The sequence below is a fragment of the Peromyscus californicus genome, unplaced genomic scaffold, assembly GCF_007827085.1.
Source record: "Peromyscus californicus insignis strain IS unplaced genomic scaffold, ASM782708v3 Scaffold_13__1_contigs__length_99412109, whole genome shotgun sequence".
Classification (NCBI taxonomy): Eukaryota; Metazoa; Chordata; class Mammalia; order Rodentia; family Cricetidae; genus Peromyscus; species Peromyscus californicus.
The window spans coordinates 17,133,717-17,152,186 of NW_026294424.1; the positions used below are offsets into that span (position 1 = coordinate 17,133,717).

An 18,470-nucleotide genomic window follows, 5' to 3' on the forward strand; every position below is an offset into this window, starting at 1 on the left:
AAAAGAGCTGTAAGCCAGACATGGTACTCACACCTGTAATCCTCAGAATACATAGTGAAACCCTGTACCCAAAACAAATCTGAAAAAAATAAACATGGTGACTGGAAGGAGACTACAGTAGGTGGCGAGACCCTGGCTTACAGTTTGAAATCTCGAGCACTTGGCAAGACTGTGTTTAGACACCTGGCAAAATTACAGCACACAAAAATTTCTGGTCTGCTTTCCAGTGTATTTGTATGGCGATGTCTGTGAACGCCAGAACCTCGTGCACTACGCTGCTTCTCCCCGGGCTGTGCAGAGGTGCCTCCTCAACAACTGCTGTGGGACACACAAGCTCTGGATGCCAGTGAGGTTGTAGGACTCTCATAATTTGGACTTTGCAAGATGGGGATGTCAAGAAGGAAAGTCAAGTCCTACAATATTAAGACTGTTTGCCTTTGTTCTGGAGACTAAAACCTATACTTATTAAGTAACTACACTAACAAAGGAATCCTGATAATGTAGCCCACGAAATTTACAGCCTCAGTTACCCTAACCAATATGTAGCTTTTAATTTGCATTAAGACTTTTACAAAGGTGTTTTGCTATTCTTTTTCTATATATTTCAAGAATGTTCACTGGACATGACAGTGTAAGTTGGAAGCACTTAAGTACAGAAATAGATAGCCTGTTTGCCACATTTAGCTTTCAAAACCAAATGAGCCATGTATAAACAAGTTTAAAAACTTAAATTTTTTAAAGTTTCATTTGCAGTTTTATATCCATTAAGTGCCTTGAAAGTTCCCAGTTGTGTGGGCTGCTGCCTCACCTCCCACATTGTCTCCTGTCTACACATGGTGCTAAAACTTCAAAACTGAGGAGGGCTACGGGATTAGCAGACTCCGTCCCTTGTCCTGTGTATATATGTCTAGAGTTTCTAAAGGCACCAGTTACCCGCTCAGAGAAAGTGATTATAAGGAAGGTGAGCAGCAGAGGAACTCCAATTCTGTGGAAAGTAGCCTGGATTTTATGTTAGTGCCAAATCCACAACCTAACCTAAATCCTTCCAACAAAACAACTTCTACAAGATGTAAAAGGGCAGGTGGGGGATCTCCAGTATGTCCAAGTGAGTGAGCTGATTTGTTTTGCTAAAAAAGGCTGCATTTGGTTTATACCCTTGGGTAGGGCTGGCTTGACTCCATTTGTTTCAGATAATCAATGCAGACTAAAATCTAGATTAAAAAAAAAAATCTCTTCAACAAATTCCCAATTTCAAGGAGTACTTAAATTTCTTCAGTCAGTTGTAGGACAGAATGTGACTTGGACAATATTAACTGAAAGTCCCTCAGTTCCGTTACACAGAGGGCAATCATTGGAAAAGGCTGGTATGGGATGAGATCACTGAGTACACATGCCACAGAGTTCTTCTAGTCTGTGCACTAAAATTCTGGACATTGAGTTACTAGCTATCTGCAGTTGTCAATTTAGAGAGAGTGAAATGAAGCATTTTCAGTTAAAGAATAGATTATTAACATTTACCACAGAAGCGCTTCAACATTCTAAAAGGATTAGACTATTCATTAAGCTATTTTACATGCCAATTTATTAATGCCTTACATTAATCCACTAGTAGGTTGTTGGGCCCTCAGTAGAGTCCCTATGCAGCCCTAATTCTGTTTCCTGTAACTGGTGATGCTGAGTGATGACCGTGTCTGCCTATCTTGCACTACTGACTTTTCATTCTGACGAGATCTTGCATTTAAATAACCATGTGGATGGACACCAGATTCATCAGTGATATATGTACATGTATATTTGAAGAGTATATTTGAAGAGCAATAGTGTGTGTTATAGACTTCTGAAAGTCTCATTTGTAAAGCTTATGTGGTGTGATTTTATGTATATTCATAAATCTTGCACTGTATTGTTAAAATATTGGTGCATGAGTTTATTTTCAGTCAAAGTATAAAAGAATTTAAAACCTTTTGTTATGGGTCAAATAAATTTCACTATGTAAATGTTCTTTGTTCTTTACTGTTTCATGAACTGAAACCTTTCTAAAAGCATATCATTCACTCTAAATAGCCTACCACTGTGTCTTCCTGTACATTCATGAAACCAAAACACTAAACACATGAAGTCTATAATAAGCTTTATTGATACTTTGCTTTTACAATTCACAATGCATTCCACAGATAATTCAGTACAGCTTAAACCACAATGGTGTAAGTCTTCATTTTATGATTTCTTGCATAACAATGTTTGATAACTGCAAACATTTGGAAGCATTAATTCAGTCCACAGAATCAGAATCTGTGACAGAATTAACTCTACAGTAAGTCTTTGCAATGACATTATGCTGGAGTTCTGTGTTGTTTTCTTGAAAACAGGTGGTAGTGCTCCTAGAAATACATTCTCTTCCTAGTTTATGTGCTTGAGACTACACTATCAATGACTCAGAGGTCAAGCACTGTGGGGCAGCTGGAAGGTAAAGATCTAAGCTTGTGAAACACTATATATAGATTATGTTTCTATTTACTTATATTGGCAATATAACAGTTAAGTTCACAATACACCTAGAACATACCATAAAGACAGCGTTTTCATTCCCGCTTTAGTATATGATCTTGTCTAAACATTTCATTGAAAAATCTGCATCAATTTACACCAACCAAACACAGTACACTGTGAAGTTTTTTTTTTTTTCAGCTTCACCTTCTTGCAACTTCCCAAATACAGCAAGACTACTTGCAATAAAACATAATGTATCTCTTTCTCAGCTCACTTTATTCACCAGTGCCTCATACAGGAAAAACAAGTATGATTACAATTTAAATCCATACATAGCAGCTTACAATACTTAAGATGATAAACACAGGAAGTCAAGACAGGTAATTTTTCCTCAAACAGTGCACTGCTAAAAATAAAGAGCTGAAGCTGCACCGCCGCCAAGGCTCGCCCTGACCCTCCCCCACCCACCATCAAATGAGTGTCCCCTTGAAAGATGAACTCCTGCTGTCTGGGGCGTTTTCATTCTGCTTTGCGCTTCAATCCAGGGATTTTTGCTTGGATTCTATAAATAAAGGAAAATGTCAATTTTTGTTTGTTTTCTGCTTCTTTAAAACATGCTATGTTGTATATTATTTAGAGAATCCTAAAGCTACCTAAATACAAAATACATTTTTCCACCTTTGCCTCACAATGTAGGTATTAACAATGTATTTTTAAAAAAAAAAAGGTTGGGGCTGGAGAGATGGCTCAGCGGTTAAGAGCACTGGCTGCTCTTCCAGAGGTCCTGAGTTCAATTCCCAGCAACCACATGGTGGCTCACGACCATCTGTAATGAGATATGGTGCCCTCTTCTGGCCTGCAGGCAAACACGAAGGCAGAACACTGTATATATAATAAATAAATATTTAAAAAAAAAAAAAAAAGGCAAATGTAGAATTAATGCTGGCACTTAAGAGGAGCATTCTGTCAATGCTGAACTGACTCGGGTGTGCAGGAGAATGCTGCCCTTGCCCTTGGTAAAGGAGTCGCAGGGTGTACTTACTTGGCCATGGCCTCTTTAACACTCTTATTTGCAAGTCCTAGATAATGATCTATCTGCGCCTAAGAAAGAGGATAAATCATTACAAAGTTACCACTGCCAAAGAACATCAAACACTACTATATACCAAAAACTTAAAGGCTTAAGACCAGGTTTGGAAACTAGCTCTTCTGTAAGTCCTACATAGTAAGGGTGAGCTTTATGTTCTGCAAGTGATAGTTAAGAAATTACCTGATGCCGTTCATAAATAACAGGAATACTGAAGAGTGAAATCAGAGCTGAAAAAGCAAATACACAACTTTTTTTAAAAAAAAAAAAAGACTGGTATCATTCTGGGAGTAAACATCAAACAATCAAGCCAACAGTAATCAAGACAACTAGGCAGTGCTCCTAAGGCCTGTGTATGTGCTCACATTCTCCTGCAGGTGTGGAGGACACGAGCGCAGTTGAGGAACAATGCTTAGCTTCAAATCACATCTCACAAATCTTATAGAATACATGTATCCCATTTAAACTCAGGAGTGTACCATCAGGTAAGGTGGGTCTGTCACTGTTGGCTGGAATAGTCTTCAGGAACATAGTGTTTCAATAAAACAGTATCAATACTTTTTAAGTATCAGCTACTTAAAAAGACCTCACAACCTCAAATTTATATTCTTTTTTCTTTCAATAAGGATAATTTCTACCAAAATGTCTCTAAGTGCTTTTCAATCTTTTTGTAGACTTACCTAAAATCAGCAGTGTCAGACCATTGAACAAGGCACCAACGTAAGTAAACACCCACATCAACACTGCAAACTGTAAGCAAACAAGAGCCCATGATAAGCAAAATTCAAGTAAACTTTCCCCCCAAAATTATCCATCTAAATGCCAATCTAACAAGGCATAGACCTTGAAAACTAAGTCATACAAATATTCACTTAGGCTATTACCAGTCTTAATTCAGAATCCTAATTAGACCAAAATTTGGATTTGACTGGAATACATGCTAAGAGAAGAACTGTATTCTTCAACACCAGAAAACATGGGACAGGGACACCCTGCTCATCCCTCCAGCTGTCACTGTCTAGCTTTTCAATAGGAAGAACAACAAAGCACTCTGAATATTAACTACTGACTGATATGCTGAAGATGCTTGAGAAAATACACAAACTGAGTAATTCAGACACCAAAATAGCAGGCATGTGATAAGCAATGGAGCAAAGAGTGCTAAGTTTCAGGTGTTTGAGGACCACAATTAACCTAGAGGGAAGGGGCATCTCAAACTTTTATACTACTATCTAATGTAATTGATGTAAACATTAATGTAATTAATGTAATTGATGTAAAATTAATGTAATTGATCACTATTCCCTTAACTGCCTTTACTTACCAAACATTAGGTGCTGGACACAACAAACTCATTTATCCCTCTTAACATTATCTATTTATCACCTCAGCACATAGACACTGAAGCACAGAAAGGTTACTAAGTTGCCTAGTGTCCAACTACAGTAATATAGGTTTCACTGTTTCCTCCAGGGGCCAGAGGTCATAATAAACTAAACTGTACTTTTTTTTTTTTTTAATAATCTGGCTCATTTGAGATTTAAAAAATAAAACAGCAAATGAAATAGTCTGTAAAGGCTTTGCTTCTAAAACACAATTTCATTTTGATAACTATTTTACACACACACACACACACACACACACACACACACACTCTTTACTCATGAATGGCTCGACAAGATTGTAAAGTTTTCTTTCATTTCTAAAACTTGCAATATCATACAGCTCACTGACATGTTTAAAGCAGTCCTTCAAGCCAGGCACTAAGCTAGCCTAATTTTATTCAGCATTCATGATCAGCACTTTTGGTAACCACAAGAAAGGCGGGCACCTTCAAAGACACATTTCTGTATTAATATATTAATACAGGATACAAGAAAGGACGTATCCTTTCCTCTGTCGGTGGCTTACACTTCATGGTGGGAAATTACACTTCTGGAGCACGCCCAGAAACGTTCTCATCCACTTTAACTCCTTCAGGTAATACATCCCTCGCCACTTGTTTATATCATAAAGAGGAAAACCCCTGCATTGCTACATTCCCTAACGCAAAGCTTTTTGCTGTATCCCGCAGCTGTTGTAACTGATTTAGGAGACGACAAACATATTACCATGATACCACCATCTATGGTGACTTTTAAAAAAATTTATGTGTGTGAGGGTTTTGCTCATGTGAGGCCTTCTGGTGCCCAGGGAGGACGTCAGATCCCCTGTAATTGGAGTTATAGACAGTTGTTAGCTGCCATAAGGATGCTGGAAATTGAACTTAGGTCCTCTGCGAGTGCCCTTAGCCAGTGAGCCATCTCTCCAGGCCCTATGGTGACTATTTATGTATATGTAACAACAGTAAGCTCCTCCATTAACTAAAGCTGGAATTGGCAACTTTCTACAGAACCACATAATAAACAGGGTTTATGGGCCCCTATCTCACAATGTTTTTTGCTTGCTGTTTTGAACTTTTTAAAAATGGACACCACCACTCTTGGATCCCAGGCAGTGAAAAAAATTTTTCTGTCAACTGATTTCAACAGAAAATGAGTACATGCACTTAAAAACATGAACAGTCTGCCTAACAGTGGCCGGGGAGAGGGGGTGAAAGGGAAGTCTGCAGTTTCCTCCCCTTCATCAAAGCAGAAACAGAACCCCATCGAGAGGACCAGCTTCCCTCCATCCTGCTGGGAGTCCAGTGACCACATTCAGGCAAATTTAAGACAGCAGCTGAGGGCAGGGTAGAGGCAGCCAAGGGTTAGACCACAGAGAAGGTGGGCAGGAGTCCAGGACCCAACCCCTCTAGGTGACATCACTATGAGGGAGTCATAGGCGGAGGATTCTGCAAATGACGTCTCCACTGCAGAGATTGAGAGCAGGAAGCTACTCATCATGTGCTTAGTGTCCTCCGAGCTCCAGAAGTTGGCAGAAGCCGACAAAGGAAGGCACAGTAGACAGTAACCCAAGCACACCACTTCAGCTTACACACGAGGCTGCAGTGCTCAAGATTATGCCTCATGCAGAGCAGATTCCAGCATCGGGTTACACTCACTCAGTCTAGGCTTTTTAGCTCAGTACTTTGTTGGGCCTCCATGGGTCAGATATATTCTTGGTAGGCATGGCAAACTGAAAACCACATCGTGCCTCTTTTACTGCTAGTTCCCTACTCTTGATCTAAGGAATATCTTTTTCTCATTCAACGAAAGGAGTGGCATTCAAATTCTCATAAGCACACTTACTACAGATTAAAAGATCTTTTCAATGCCTAAAACCACCATTAATTCTACAAAGAGCAACACTCTAATCTCCAAGTAAGAAAATGTCAGGCACTCATAACTGAAATTAAAGTTTGAAATTCTTCCCATTTTTAGCCACTGTTGCAGAACCTCTGGTGGAAAGGTTTGAAGGATGACTCTACTAGCACATCTTTCCCCTTTCACAGCTTTATAGCTTCCAGAAACTAAATATAACTTATGCACTTGAGCAAGTTTACAGTAGAGCCAAAGAACTATTTTCATTCATCGCTGTATACATACAAGTCTACAGGGAAAGATGTGGAGGACCAAATTACTCAGGGTCCGAGAATCTGAGCTTGCCTTATCCAGCAGGGCTGCATAAGAGGATAATTTGCCCATGGGCATGGTTACCAGGTGTTTGGAAGGGTACACTTGACTGTGCAGTGTGCTTTGATCTAGGCAAGGGGGAGGTCTTTGGCCCCGCCCCTTGGCATTGTTATAAAAAAGCCCTTTTGAATAAATGGAAAAGGCCATTGGGTATAGACCTAGGTCCTCCCTAAGGTATCCTGTGTCTCTGTCTTTCTCATCTTTCTATCTAATATGTTTTTTATCCCTCTCTCCTCCTCCTAAGAACCCTTGAAAAGGTGGGAGCTAGCCTCCCACAGAAAGAGTCAACATTCCACATCTTAGAAGAAACTGCTTTAGTGACAGATGCCCTTAACCATGGCAGAAAGCATATAGCAGCACACATTAAGCTAACAATCCCTAACTTGATCATTACAGTCATTTCATAAGATTGTACTCTAAACATACAAAAAGAGCAGTTCAAGATTCCACAACTGTCCAAAAAGTTCAAATGGTACTTGCCTCAAGGACACTCTTAAAACCAGACAATTCTGACAGACAGAAGCTTAGCATCAAATGTCTTTGATGCCAAGAAAGTAACATACACAAAGCAAGTGACGACTGAGGCAATCAGACACAAGCATTCTCCTTCTTATGGGAGTGAGTGGGAGATAGTCTTCAAAACCCAGTCCTACATACTGCAGCCATTCAAGTATTCTAGGCCAATATAATCACATATTCCTATTCTAAGAAGGAAATCAAATTTCAAAAAAGTTTTCAATGTTATAGCCCAAAACAAAAACACTGGAGTTTCTAGAAAATACATGATCAAGAGTCAGATGCCAGGCTGGAGAGATGGCTCAGTGGTTAAGAGCACTGACTGCTATTTCAAAGGTCCTGGGTTCAATCCCCAGCACCCACATGGCAGCTCACAACAGTTCATAACTCCAGGATCCAACACTCTCATACAGGTACACATACAGGAAAAACATCAATGCACACAAAATAAAAATAAAAAGGAAACAAAAAATTTAAAAAAGTCAGATGCCATTAGAATTAGCATTGAGTAAGGAAAGAAATCTAAGGCAATCATGGAAAGACATGGAAGGAAAGCATGGGAAATAAAGGCCTTTCACCCCGGGTCTGGCTTGCCTATCAGAAAACTACAGGCATCACTGAGACCCTACCCTACATTTTCTTTTCAAAAGACATCAAGGATGGTAATACACTGCTTACCTGGGGCCAAAATGATGTAACTTTCAATGTCTAGCACTCCCTAAACAAACTAACTCATAAAGCCACCATACAACCTGGTTTATAGGAGAAAATTGTGACTTTCAACTGCTATGAACTACATCTCTGCACAGTGTTTAAGAGGAGAGGATGGGGAGATGACCCAGTGATTCAGAGGATAACAGTGCACATGTCAGCCTTGGAAGGCTGTGCACACACTGAAAAATAAAAACATGAGGTGGGGTGTTTTGCTGTGACTGTCCCTTGAAAAGCCAGCACCTGTTCTCTGGCATGCTTTATTTTTTCCTTGAGCACATTTCTATATTTTTTTTAAGATTTAAAAATTTATCTGTGTGTGGATGCACATTCATGTGCAAACCACGTCTGTCTATGTGCCGTGTGTGTGCCACATGTGTGCAGGTGCCCACAGAGGCCAAAATAAACACTGGATGGACCCTGTGGAGATGCATGCAGTTCCAGGCAGTTGTGACCCATTCAATATGGGTGCTGGAAGCCATACCCAAGTGCTCTGGAAGAGGAACACACTTAACTATTCGTCCTCTCTGGCCACTTAGCCTTAATTTTAATAAATTCTACTGCATATTGCCTCACATTGAAAGTTTTTTCTTCATCCAAGTCACACATCAAGGTTACACATGGGTGGAGAGCTCTGAAAAGTAACCCTCAGCGTCTGAGGACAGCGGGCTTGACTGACAGCAGGAAGACCACAAGAAGCCAAGTGTGATGAGAATTTAACCAACACTGGAAGAGGCAAGGCCAATGTCTTGTTCGCCTTTCCTCCAGGAGAATAAGAGAATAAATTTTTTTTTTGAGAATAAAATTTAAACACACCATATTAAGAACTCTGCAGAGTTATGATGCTTCATTTGTGGAAAGACAGACATATTTAAAGAAAATGGAAGGGCACACAACAGAATTCCAGATGCTTTGGCAACTTTGACTATTAAAAACTCTTTTAAAACACTGAAAATTACTTATCCTTTCTAAAAATCAATTTAACCCATTTTCTTGAATGACCTTACCTATTTCTACATTTTCCTTCTAATTTTTCCAAAAGCCAAAGAAATATATCAGGAAACTGTTGAGATGTGTGTGTGCTAACACAGCCTTTTAATGTTCCTTTGGATCAGTTACTCTTGGAATTCAGGATCCCTTGCCCTGGCACAGAGTTAAGAGCATATCCTCAAACAATATAGTTACACATCAGGCAACTGCAGCTAGAACCATTTTTTCACTGAAAGTCACAGATCCACTATCACACAAAATCTAGTCTTTATCACCGAAAGCCATGGTACAGACACATGTAAGAACCCACTGAAAATGCCCGCTCTTAGTCCCTACTAAACAACAATCTCTTGGATTCGGTATTCCAAAGGGTCCCCTTGTTCTGGAGGTCAGGTGGTTCTCTGACCTCACCCTTCTCAGGATCCAGAACCCCAGGAGCCTCTAAGCCAGTAACTCAGTACACACAGCAGACGGCAATCAAATAAAATGAGGTAGTGTGAGAGCCAAAGCTACATTTTAAGTTTTAATTACTGTGCCTAAAAGATCCATGAAACAAAAATGCCTTTGATCTGCAAGCCCCTTGTCCAAAGACAGATAGTTCCTGAAATGCTGAAGGCTGTTGTTTATGGGGGGTAACAAGCCACATGTGTTCACTCCCCTAAACCAGTTTGTTTGACCCATCTGCATGTGCTTGATCCCATGTGCATGGGAGGTATGTGGACAGGAGGAAGTACATCAGGATGTATTGCTCCCAACTGGATCTCATGGGAAATGTGGTGCATTATAGGTTCTTCCTTTTTAAGCCCTTGCAAAACATGACTTGGGGTCATTTCCTGGGAACACAGGCATGGACCTGGCCAGAATTTAATTAAAGCTTGCTTCAAACTTGGCTTTAAACTGTGGTGGAGGTTTTATTCTCAACTGGTGGGATTAACAATAGAAGGTAAGGACCAACACCAGATTGTCCTTTGACCACTACATGGCACACGAAGACATGCACACCACACATGCACACCACGCACGCACACATGCACACCCACATGCACATGCCTGGCTTACAAGATAGGAACCTAGTCAAGCTTCCCTCTAGGGTGTCAAAGATGACATACACCAGCAGGTATGATACACTTTTCTTTTAAAACTGGAGTTAGGGACAAACAGGGTTTTATAGCACAACTTTCTAAAACAGCCATCCTCCATTCAGTGTTCCCAGAAAAATTAAATCAGAACTTCAGGGAATGAAAACTCCAGCTCCTTCACCTTCCCATGTAAATTTATATAAAATATAACTTTTAAAACAAGAGCTCTCCCCAAAGCTCCTTACACAGATTAATCACAAAAACTGAACTAACCCTTAACTGGGTAAGAAACACCACTGTCACAGTACTAGGTGATACACACCTCTAACACCCATCTCTGGCTCTAGCAGCAGAAACGGAAGCTCAGAGCCAGCCTAGCCTGGGCAATGCTGCAGCAGTGTAAGACCCCCAATGTTGAAAAATGAATAAGGCTTAGAATGTTTAATGTCTGAGCTACATTATGAATGGATTAAGAAGTATTTCTACGGTGATTTTGCCCATACTCATTGACCAGAAAATGGATTATTGATCATTTTGTGGATACTTGAAATATTGTCTAGGATTAAAAAGCTTATTATTTCAGGAGTAAAATGAATGGAACCATTAGGCACGAAGTTAAAGAGAGGAATACGTAACAACATGCCCTATTTCTTTTTGACCAAGTCAATACCTAGAGTCGACCAGGCACACTTAGGTTGCCAGTTCATCTCAGGTGCTGACTTCAGTGCCCTGGAATTGGATCATTTCTTTGATGACAGCTGAAATCAACTCTTCCCTCAAACTGGAGGAAAGGGAGAAAAGGAATTTAAAGGAAGTGGAAAACGGAGAGGGGGTGTTGTCATGTGTTTGCAAGAGTGACTAAATTTTTCAATTTTGGAGGAAGGTTTCAAATACAAGTAATTAATTATGACCTAGAATCTAAAAATGTACATTCTATCAACTGAGGACACCAAAGACAGCTGGCTCTTATGAAGACAGGGAATTAGATAAATTGTTTTCAAGTGTTTCTTTAAAAGCTGTTCTATCAAAGCTACAGAGCTTGTCTATTATAAAATGAGTTTATTTTCTTGAAATTAAAATATTTCTACTGTATTAACTGATAGAATTCCTAGCCCCCGCCCCCATGACCGTGCATACGCCGGCAAGATGGTTAGTCATACCAGGGCCTTCCGTCCTTGAGTGCTGCATGATTGTGTAATCTCTGTGCATGCATGGCGAAGCTATGTGCGTGGGCGGGGGGGAGTCCATAAAAAGTGGGTCACAGACCCCTCCCTCCTCTCTCCCTGCACAATCTTCCATAGACCTAAGCACATCCTCTCTGTTCCTCTTCCCCTAATAAACTCTTACAGTGGGTTTTGTTGTGCCTCCTGGCTTTTCTCACACGGTAAACAGCGTCATTTAATGAATAACACAGCGCCACATAATGACTAACATTAACTAGAAATCAAAGTAATTCCAATCAAAAACTGATAGCATGTGCACACACACACAGACCCCCATACACCAAGATAGGGTTTCTATGTGTAGCTTTGGAGCCTGTCCTGGAACTCCCTCTGAGACCTGGCTAGCCTCAGATCTGCCTGCCTCTGCCTCTTGAGTGCTGGGATTAAAAAAAATTTTTTTTAGGAGTCCATTCTCAGAAGGAAATTTTCCACATGGTGAGCACTGCTTGCTTGATCAATTCCAGCATTTCAACACTGCAATCACAACTCTCCACCACCTTGACTTTCATTTTAACGACTCTCGCTGTGTGTTATAGGAGTTCCTTATGCCTCTTCCTTTGGGGAATTTTGTGTGGGTTTGATGAAGGATGAAAATGTATACAATGGCAATCTCTTTAAACAAAATACTTCTTTGGGAAAAATCCCTGCCACTGTGGAACCATACAGCATGATGACTCTGCACACAGAAATCCCCATTACACCAAGTGTAACCCCCTGACTACACCCAGAACAGAAGTTAAAGATTTACTAACTGGGCACATCTGACAGTCAGAGAAACAATGGGCCCAGATCCAGAGCCTGAAGCCATTAAGGGCAAGAGTTCAGTTAATAAATATAGAGGAATCAGAATGGTATGGTATAACAGAAAGAGAGTAAGACCTTCCCTTTGGGAGTGTAGGAGGGGAACAAGCCCATATGGTAAGACTAAGACACAAAGGAATGCAATTAGGAAACAGCTCAGTGCTTATTTATTCTACATGGTGCAAACGCTGCACCCAGCCCCTCAAGAAAAGAAATTGCTCTTATTTGTAGTGGAGTGTCTGGTTCTTTTCCCAAGGTCAGGCTTTGGTACTGGGCCCCCACTCCCTCAGGGGCTTGAGGAAAGTTCTGCTTGCTAACAGGCAATCATTCTCCTTATCTCTGGCAGGAGGAACTTCTGGCCCTTCCATTGACTATGACTGTGGTGCCTATTAACTTGTCAAGGTCAATACTAGCCTCTAGACTCCTTCAATCCCTGCTCACATGCCCCATCAGAGCTCCTCCTTGCTTCCCCAGAGACAGCCCTGGCAGTTTGGAATAAACATTCCCTTTTCACCCCCAAAGCAGATATTTTGGTTGACACCTCCTGACCACGAAGGCTGAGACTGCTCAGGAGGAAGATTAAAAGGTGCCAGAGGGAGTTACTAAACCTTAAAGAACAACAGGCTTTTAGATACTTCTTCAACTTACTTTTGTCTCAGGAAAAATGTCATGATAAAGTTGATGGCCGCTTTCTTCCCTGAATCATTGAGTCTGCTCTCAACCTTGCTTGTGGCTAAACTATTGTGCAATTATAGAATATAAAGGTGTACCTTTTTTTCCCCCAATAAAGTGGCAACCATCCCGATTCACCCTCAGATCCTGTCAGTCTCTTCCTCCCCTTCACTGACTCCATACCTCCCTCTCTGGGACCTGAACCCCATTGGAGTTGGACTCCAGCAGAAAATCTTGCTTTTCCATGGAATCAAAAACTACAATGGACAAACAGGACCACACACATAAAGCTAACACACAGGAACTCTCTTTAAAAAGGCAATGCTGTCTCTAAAACTTGATCCTCTGACCTCAGACTCTTGAGTGCTACAATGTATTTTTATTTATTTTTTGGAGGGGGGCAGGAGGAGGAGGGACTTACTAGAACTCTCTCTCTGAATACCAGGCTAGCCCTTGACCTCACAGAGTCTCCTGCCTCTACCTCCTGCATAGTGAGATTAAAGTCATGTGTCACCATGCCCGGCCCATAGCCACCTGAGTCTTAAGTTTTTAGCTTTGAAATCAGAAAATACCCTGCACTAATGAAGTATACTTACTTACACAGTGGAAAAAAGCTGATGGAATCTGTGCTACCCGTATACAGTAATATGCAGAAAGCAAATTCTCATGTGGAAACACTGTTAGGATCCTGCCCTTACTCCTGCACATGAGCAGCTAGGGTCTTGCATCTTTCGGCACTGGGGGCACAGGCGACTACGTACGGCACATGGTGTGGTCACACAATCTGCGCCTTAAAAAAAGCCTGACGTGGACCCCACCCTCCCTCTGTCCCTGCTCTGCTCCCGTCGTCTTTCTCCCTTCTAATAAAGCTCTCTGTAACTCTGGTAGTCTGGTAGTGGCGGTGGCTCATGGCTTTTCCACCGGTAACCAGCACCACCACCAGCGCCATTTACCTATCAACCACACAGTTTACCCAAAAAGACCCTTCCCTATAGAGTGTGCAACTGAAGGATGGCGGCTTTGATATCTATCACCTTTAAAGAAGACACTGTGCCATTCTCTCCCTGCTACGCAGGGGTACTCTGTGTGCTGACAAGATGAGGCAGCGTCATTTTATGGAACCCTAAATGAACTTCCATCTGAAGAAGTCACCAACCCACTTTTCTTCTCAATTTCTCTTTCTAAAAGCATTTTTTCTTAAGAAAAATGGCAAACTAGTTCTCATACAAATCTAAACACAGGTCACTGAATTTTAAAACCTAAATTTACATTCATGTGATTTCATTCCATCTTCATGATTTATTTGAGTATAGAAAAATAGAATTTTATATAATTAGCCTTTCTGATATTAAATTCTATATATAGCAAAGTGAAAAGTAAAATAAACTTACCTTCAGGGAATCAACTAAATCATCAACTAAGAAGAGGCGCCTGAGTTCTTTTATTGTGCTGTTCACATGGCCAAGAGCAGAATTACTGTATTTCTGAACCAATTCCTCTGATACAGCAACTTCAGATTCCAAATATGCCCTAAGAAAACAAAACCGACCATAACTGCCACTGATCCCCAAATGTCAACTGGTAATTACAGATCTATAAAACAGATTAACATCTACAACAATCTACTACAAAGGCCTACTATAAAAAAAAAAAAAAAAAAGTAAATTGGCTGTGGTGGCTCATGCTTAGAATCCCAGCACTTGAGAGGCTAAGACAGGAGAATTGCTGCTAGTTCAAGACCAACCTGAGCTACAGAATGAAACTGTATCTCAAACAAAATAAACAAAATCCAAATTCCCAAGGTACTTTTAATGGTATGCACTATCAACTGAAATAGAAATAGAAGCCTGTTTTAAAGGCAGGCTGATCTGAGTTTAAATCTTAAGTGTTATCATTTTCTTAGGCATCTAACTTTGCAAACTTAATCTTCTAAACCTGCTTCCTCATTTAAAATGGAGGTTATCATGAGGATTTAATGAGTAGAGTGTTTAACACAGCCGGGCCTCCAAAGCACTCAGAAAATTACACTATCTCATTAGGTTCTACTATCAAAGATCTTACTCATTTCACTGTCAAAAATGCTAAATACTAAACTGTAAAGTAGCTGCTAAAAGTACAGTGGCAACACCAATAAAACTTAATATTTACTCTCTATTTTCATACCCTCATGTATGCTGTAGTGGGTAGACACATTAAATTTAAGAAGGTATGAATTTGGGAGTGGTCATTATTTCAAAGATGACATTTTAGCTAAACTATTCTCCTATCTGAAGCACAACACCCAAACTAATCCTATGTCTCCTCATATGTGTCCTCTGAGACAACCCTGCCTCCTACCTGCCTTTGCAATATGCCCCAAATATGTCTCCTCTTGTTAACTGTCTGTTATTTGCACACTGAAATATTCGAACAGTATACAAACCTGTTTCTGATTAATCTATTCTCTTAGTCAATGCCAGATCAGCCTTACCTAAGTGCCCTAAAATAACAAGAGTCTGGGTTGAACGCAGGTGGGCATTAGAAGATTGGCTACTTTCTAGCTAAGTAATCTTGCAAAAAGCATTTAAATTCTCTGGGTCAAGTTTCTAACTACAGATATTGGATAAAGAGATGTTTTCAAATCACTTCCATTTCAACTTTTCAACCACAGAGCCCACCTGCTTTTGTTAACCTTCCTACTGTTCCCTATCTTGAAGCCAGAAACGAGTCATTTTAAAACATTTTTCAAGCCATAATGCCTTAGGCAGCAGGCTATTTTCCCAAAGTTCACTTCTTGTCTCTGGTGACAACTTGTACCATGAACTAGCCTCACCTCAGATTCCACCCAGACATGAAGCCATATCAGATATGAGTCCCTAATATCCCAATGTAATCTACCACTCTTTCATACCTCAAAACAATGTTTTCTTCTACTATTATCAACCATATCCAGCTCTGAATACAGACATATTTTCCCTACTTAAATAGACTATTTGGAATCAAGAATATTTCTTTACTAGTACAACACTGTAAGACATTGGTATACCACTGTCAATAATAAATATCAAATTAAAATATTCAAAGTTTCCATCAATTTTTAAGGCAGCAGTAATTTATTTATGAAATTATATTATGAAATAAGTGTATGTGGTATATGTGCATGTGTGTATGTGGTTACATGTGGCAGTGAGGAGGTGTCTGGTGTCTTCCTCAAACCTTTGAGGCAGAATCTGAAGCTCACGATTTGCCTAGGCTGGCCTGCAAGCTCCCAGGATCCACTCGTTTCTGACTCCCAACAACTGGGTTACAAGTATCCACAGCAGTGACCAGTTTTTATGTAGGTGCTAGAGGTCAGAACTTGGGCCCACCTGTTTTCACAACAAGCAGTCTTACCTACAAAGCCATCTCTCAAGCCCTGTCTATATGTAATTCTTAGAAATACAGACTTGGCTGAAGCAACTTTAGAACTCTGTTCTTTGTACTACTGCTGCTGGTTCTGCTGCTGCAGCATCCTGCGTCAGTGCCACTGGCAGGCATTTATGTGAGAGAGTAATACACTGCTCACCACTGTTCCCCTTACACAGGTAAACGAACTGTACAATTCCACCTGCACCAGTGCTACTAGGCAACTGGAAAACTGTTCAACAAACTTAAACTGGCATGTCAGCTGAATTTGTACAAGACTATAAAATGCCTTTATAAAAAAGGTATGTTTAAAGAGAAACATAAAAATAAAAAACTGTAGTCTTTAAAAAAAAACTTTAAACTAGATGATATATAAAACTAATACTGTGGATAATTTAGAAGTTATATCGTTATGACATTTTCATACATTTCATTAAAACTGCTCTGAAATCATACTTGTTCATGGTTTGTAACATATGACTTTGACATTTTGAAGCTCCATTTACAACCATGTTTCTTCCCCTCTCCATGTAATGCCCTGAAAAATGGTAGTAAAGTGTAGGTAAGACTGTGGAGGGCAATGGAAAAGGTGTATAGTATCAGATAGTGTTTAAGGTATCAACAAGGGAGCAAACAAATATAAACAGTAAAGACAACAGAACTAAATCCATTATAACCAGTATCTACTAATAAATGAGTCCAGTCTTTTCTACCATAAGAAATCTCAAAGGCAGATGCTCTTGATAGAGCTTTTTATATAATTATCTCTAAGCAACCGAGAAAGCACATGCCTATATTTCTACAGGCAGGAGACTGAAGTCTCTACTAACCCTGTTCACACTGTTGTCGTTTTTTAGACATCTCACCTGAATGGGTGGCCTTCATCTGATTTCTGGATAGCTTGGATCACACCCTTATATATTCTAAAGCTGATAGTCACAGAGAGCAGGGCCAAGGCAATGTAGGCCGTTACACTCACAATGCTGAACACCGTCAGAGACAGTAGCAGGAACAAGCTGGCACCAAACACCACTCCAGTCTTCTTAATGTCTCTCCAGTAGAGGAGGTCAACAACTAAAAATGCAAAGAAGTCTGAAATTAGAATATGATTCTAACCATTTGGATCCAGCACATTTACATTTGCTCTACATACAGAGGATGCAAGCCTAGGTCATTAAACTCATTGTAAGCTGCCTGTCAGTATAATGCTACATTTTGTACTTTTTTTTTTTTTTGGTTTTTCAAGACAGGGTTTCTCTGTATAGCTTTGCGCCTTTCCTGGATCTCGCTCTGTAGACCAGGCTGGCCTCGAATACATTTTGTACTTTTTACCACACACCTTCTGTCGTGCCAACCTCCCACCTACGTGACCAAAATATTCTAGCTACACATTACTCTTAAACGTCTCAGGCCTGGCAGAGGTCCCTTGTCATCATCTTGACACATTTCTTCTTCATACTATTCACGATATTTAAATTACAGAGAAAATAATATAAACTAAAAAGGCTATTGAAATTAAGTATACAAAATTAAATTTTTTAAAATGTTGAAAAATTGAAACTTTAACAGCTGAAAAATCTGAGATTTACAGGTTGGCTTTTAGAAGCTCTTTGAAAATCCTAAAATGGTATCTTAGCCTGGCACTAACAGAAGTTACCTACAGTAAAAGGCAGAGGGGAAACAGCATTTAGACATCTCAAAAACTAATTTCCTTCAAGGGAAGAAAATGTCAGAAATATTGTAGTGGTCAAAAAAAAAAAAACACCAAACAAACCTCAACTCTACATACTACAATATCCCATAACATGTGGTATGAAGTCAGACAAGCCAACAGAGCCAGTCAAGTTTGGCCACTAGAAACAGGGCTGTTGCAAGCTCAACTACCCACAGGCTTGTTGTCTCAAGA

General features: G+C 40.1%; 2 protein-coding genes and 1 pseudogene across 6 annotated transcripts in view; 1 reads left to right on the forward strand and 2 right to left on the reverse strand.

Moving 5' to 3' along the window:
* Window positions 1–2,001, forward strand: part of Eml6 (EMAP like 6) — a 266,137-nt gene extending 264,136 nt beyond the window's left edge. For all 3 annotated transcript variants that reach the window (XM_052734573.1, XM_052734572.1, XM_052734574.1), the window contains exon 42: window positions 228–2,001. In XM_052734573.1, the coding sequence (XP_052590533.1) occupies window positions 228–252 (25 nt within the window). In that variant the 3' untranslated portion in view covers window positions 253–2,001. The remainder of the gene's footprint in view (window positions 1–227) is intronic.
* A 113-nt stretch (window positions 2,002–2,114) lies between these two features.
* The window catches only part of Rtn4 (reticulon 4), a 59,460-nt gene continuing 43,104 nt past the window's right edge, over window positions 2,115–18,470 (reverse strand). For all 3 annotated transcript variants that reach the window (XM_052734575.1, XM_052734577.1, XM_052734578.1), the window contains 6 exons: window positions 17,431–17,638; window positions 14,572–14,710; window positions 4,258–4,327; window positions 3,761–3,807; window positions 3,533–3,591; window positions 2,115–3,052 (listed from right to left, as the gene is read on the reverse strand). In XM_052734575.1, coding sequence (XP_052590535.1) covers window positions 3,010–3,052; window positions 3,533–3,591; window positions 3,761–3,807; window positions 4,258–4,327; window positions 14,572–14,710; window positions 17,431–17,638 — 566 coding nt within the window. In that variant the 3' untranslated portion in view covers window positions 2,115–3,009. The remainder of the gene's footprint in view (window positions 3,053–3,532; window positions 3,592–3,760; window positions 3,808–4,257; window positions 4,328–14,571; window positions 14,711–17,430; window positions 17,639–18,470) is intronic.
* Window positions 4,334–14,565, reverse strand: LOC128108255 (PAT complex subunit Asterix-like; annotated as a pseudogene).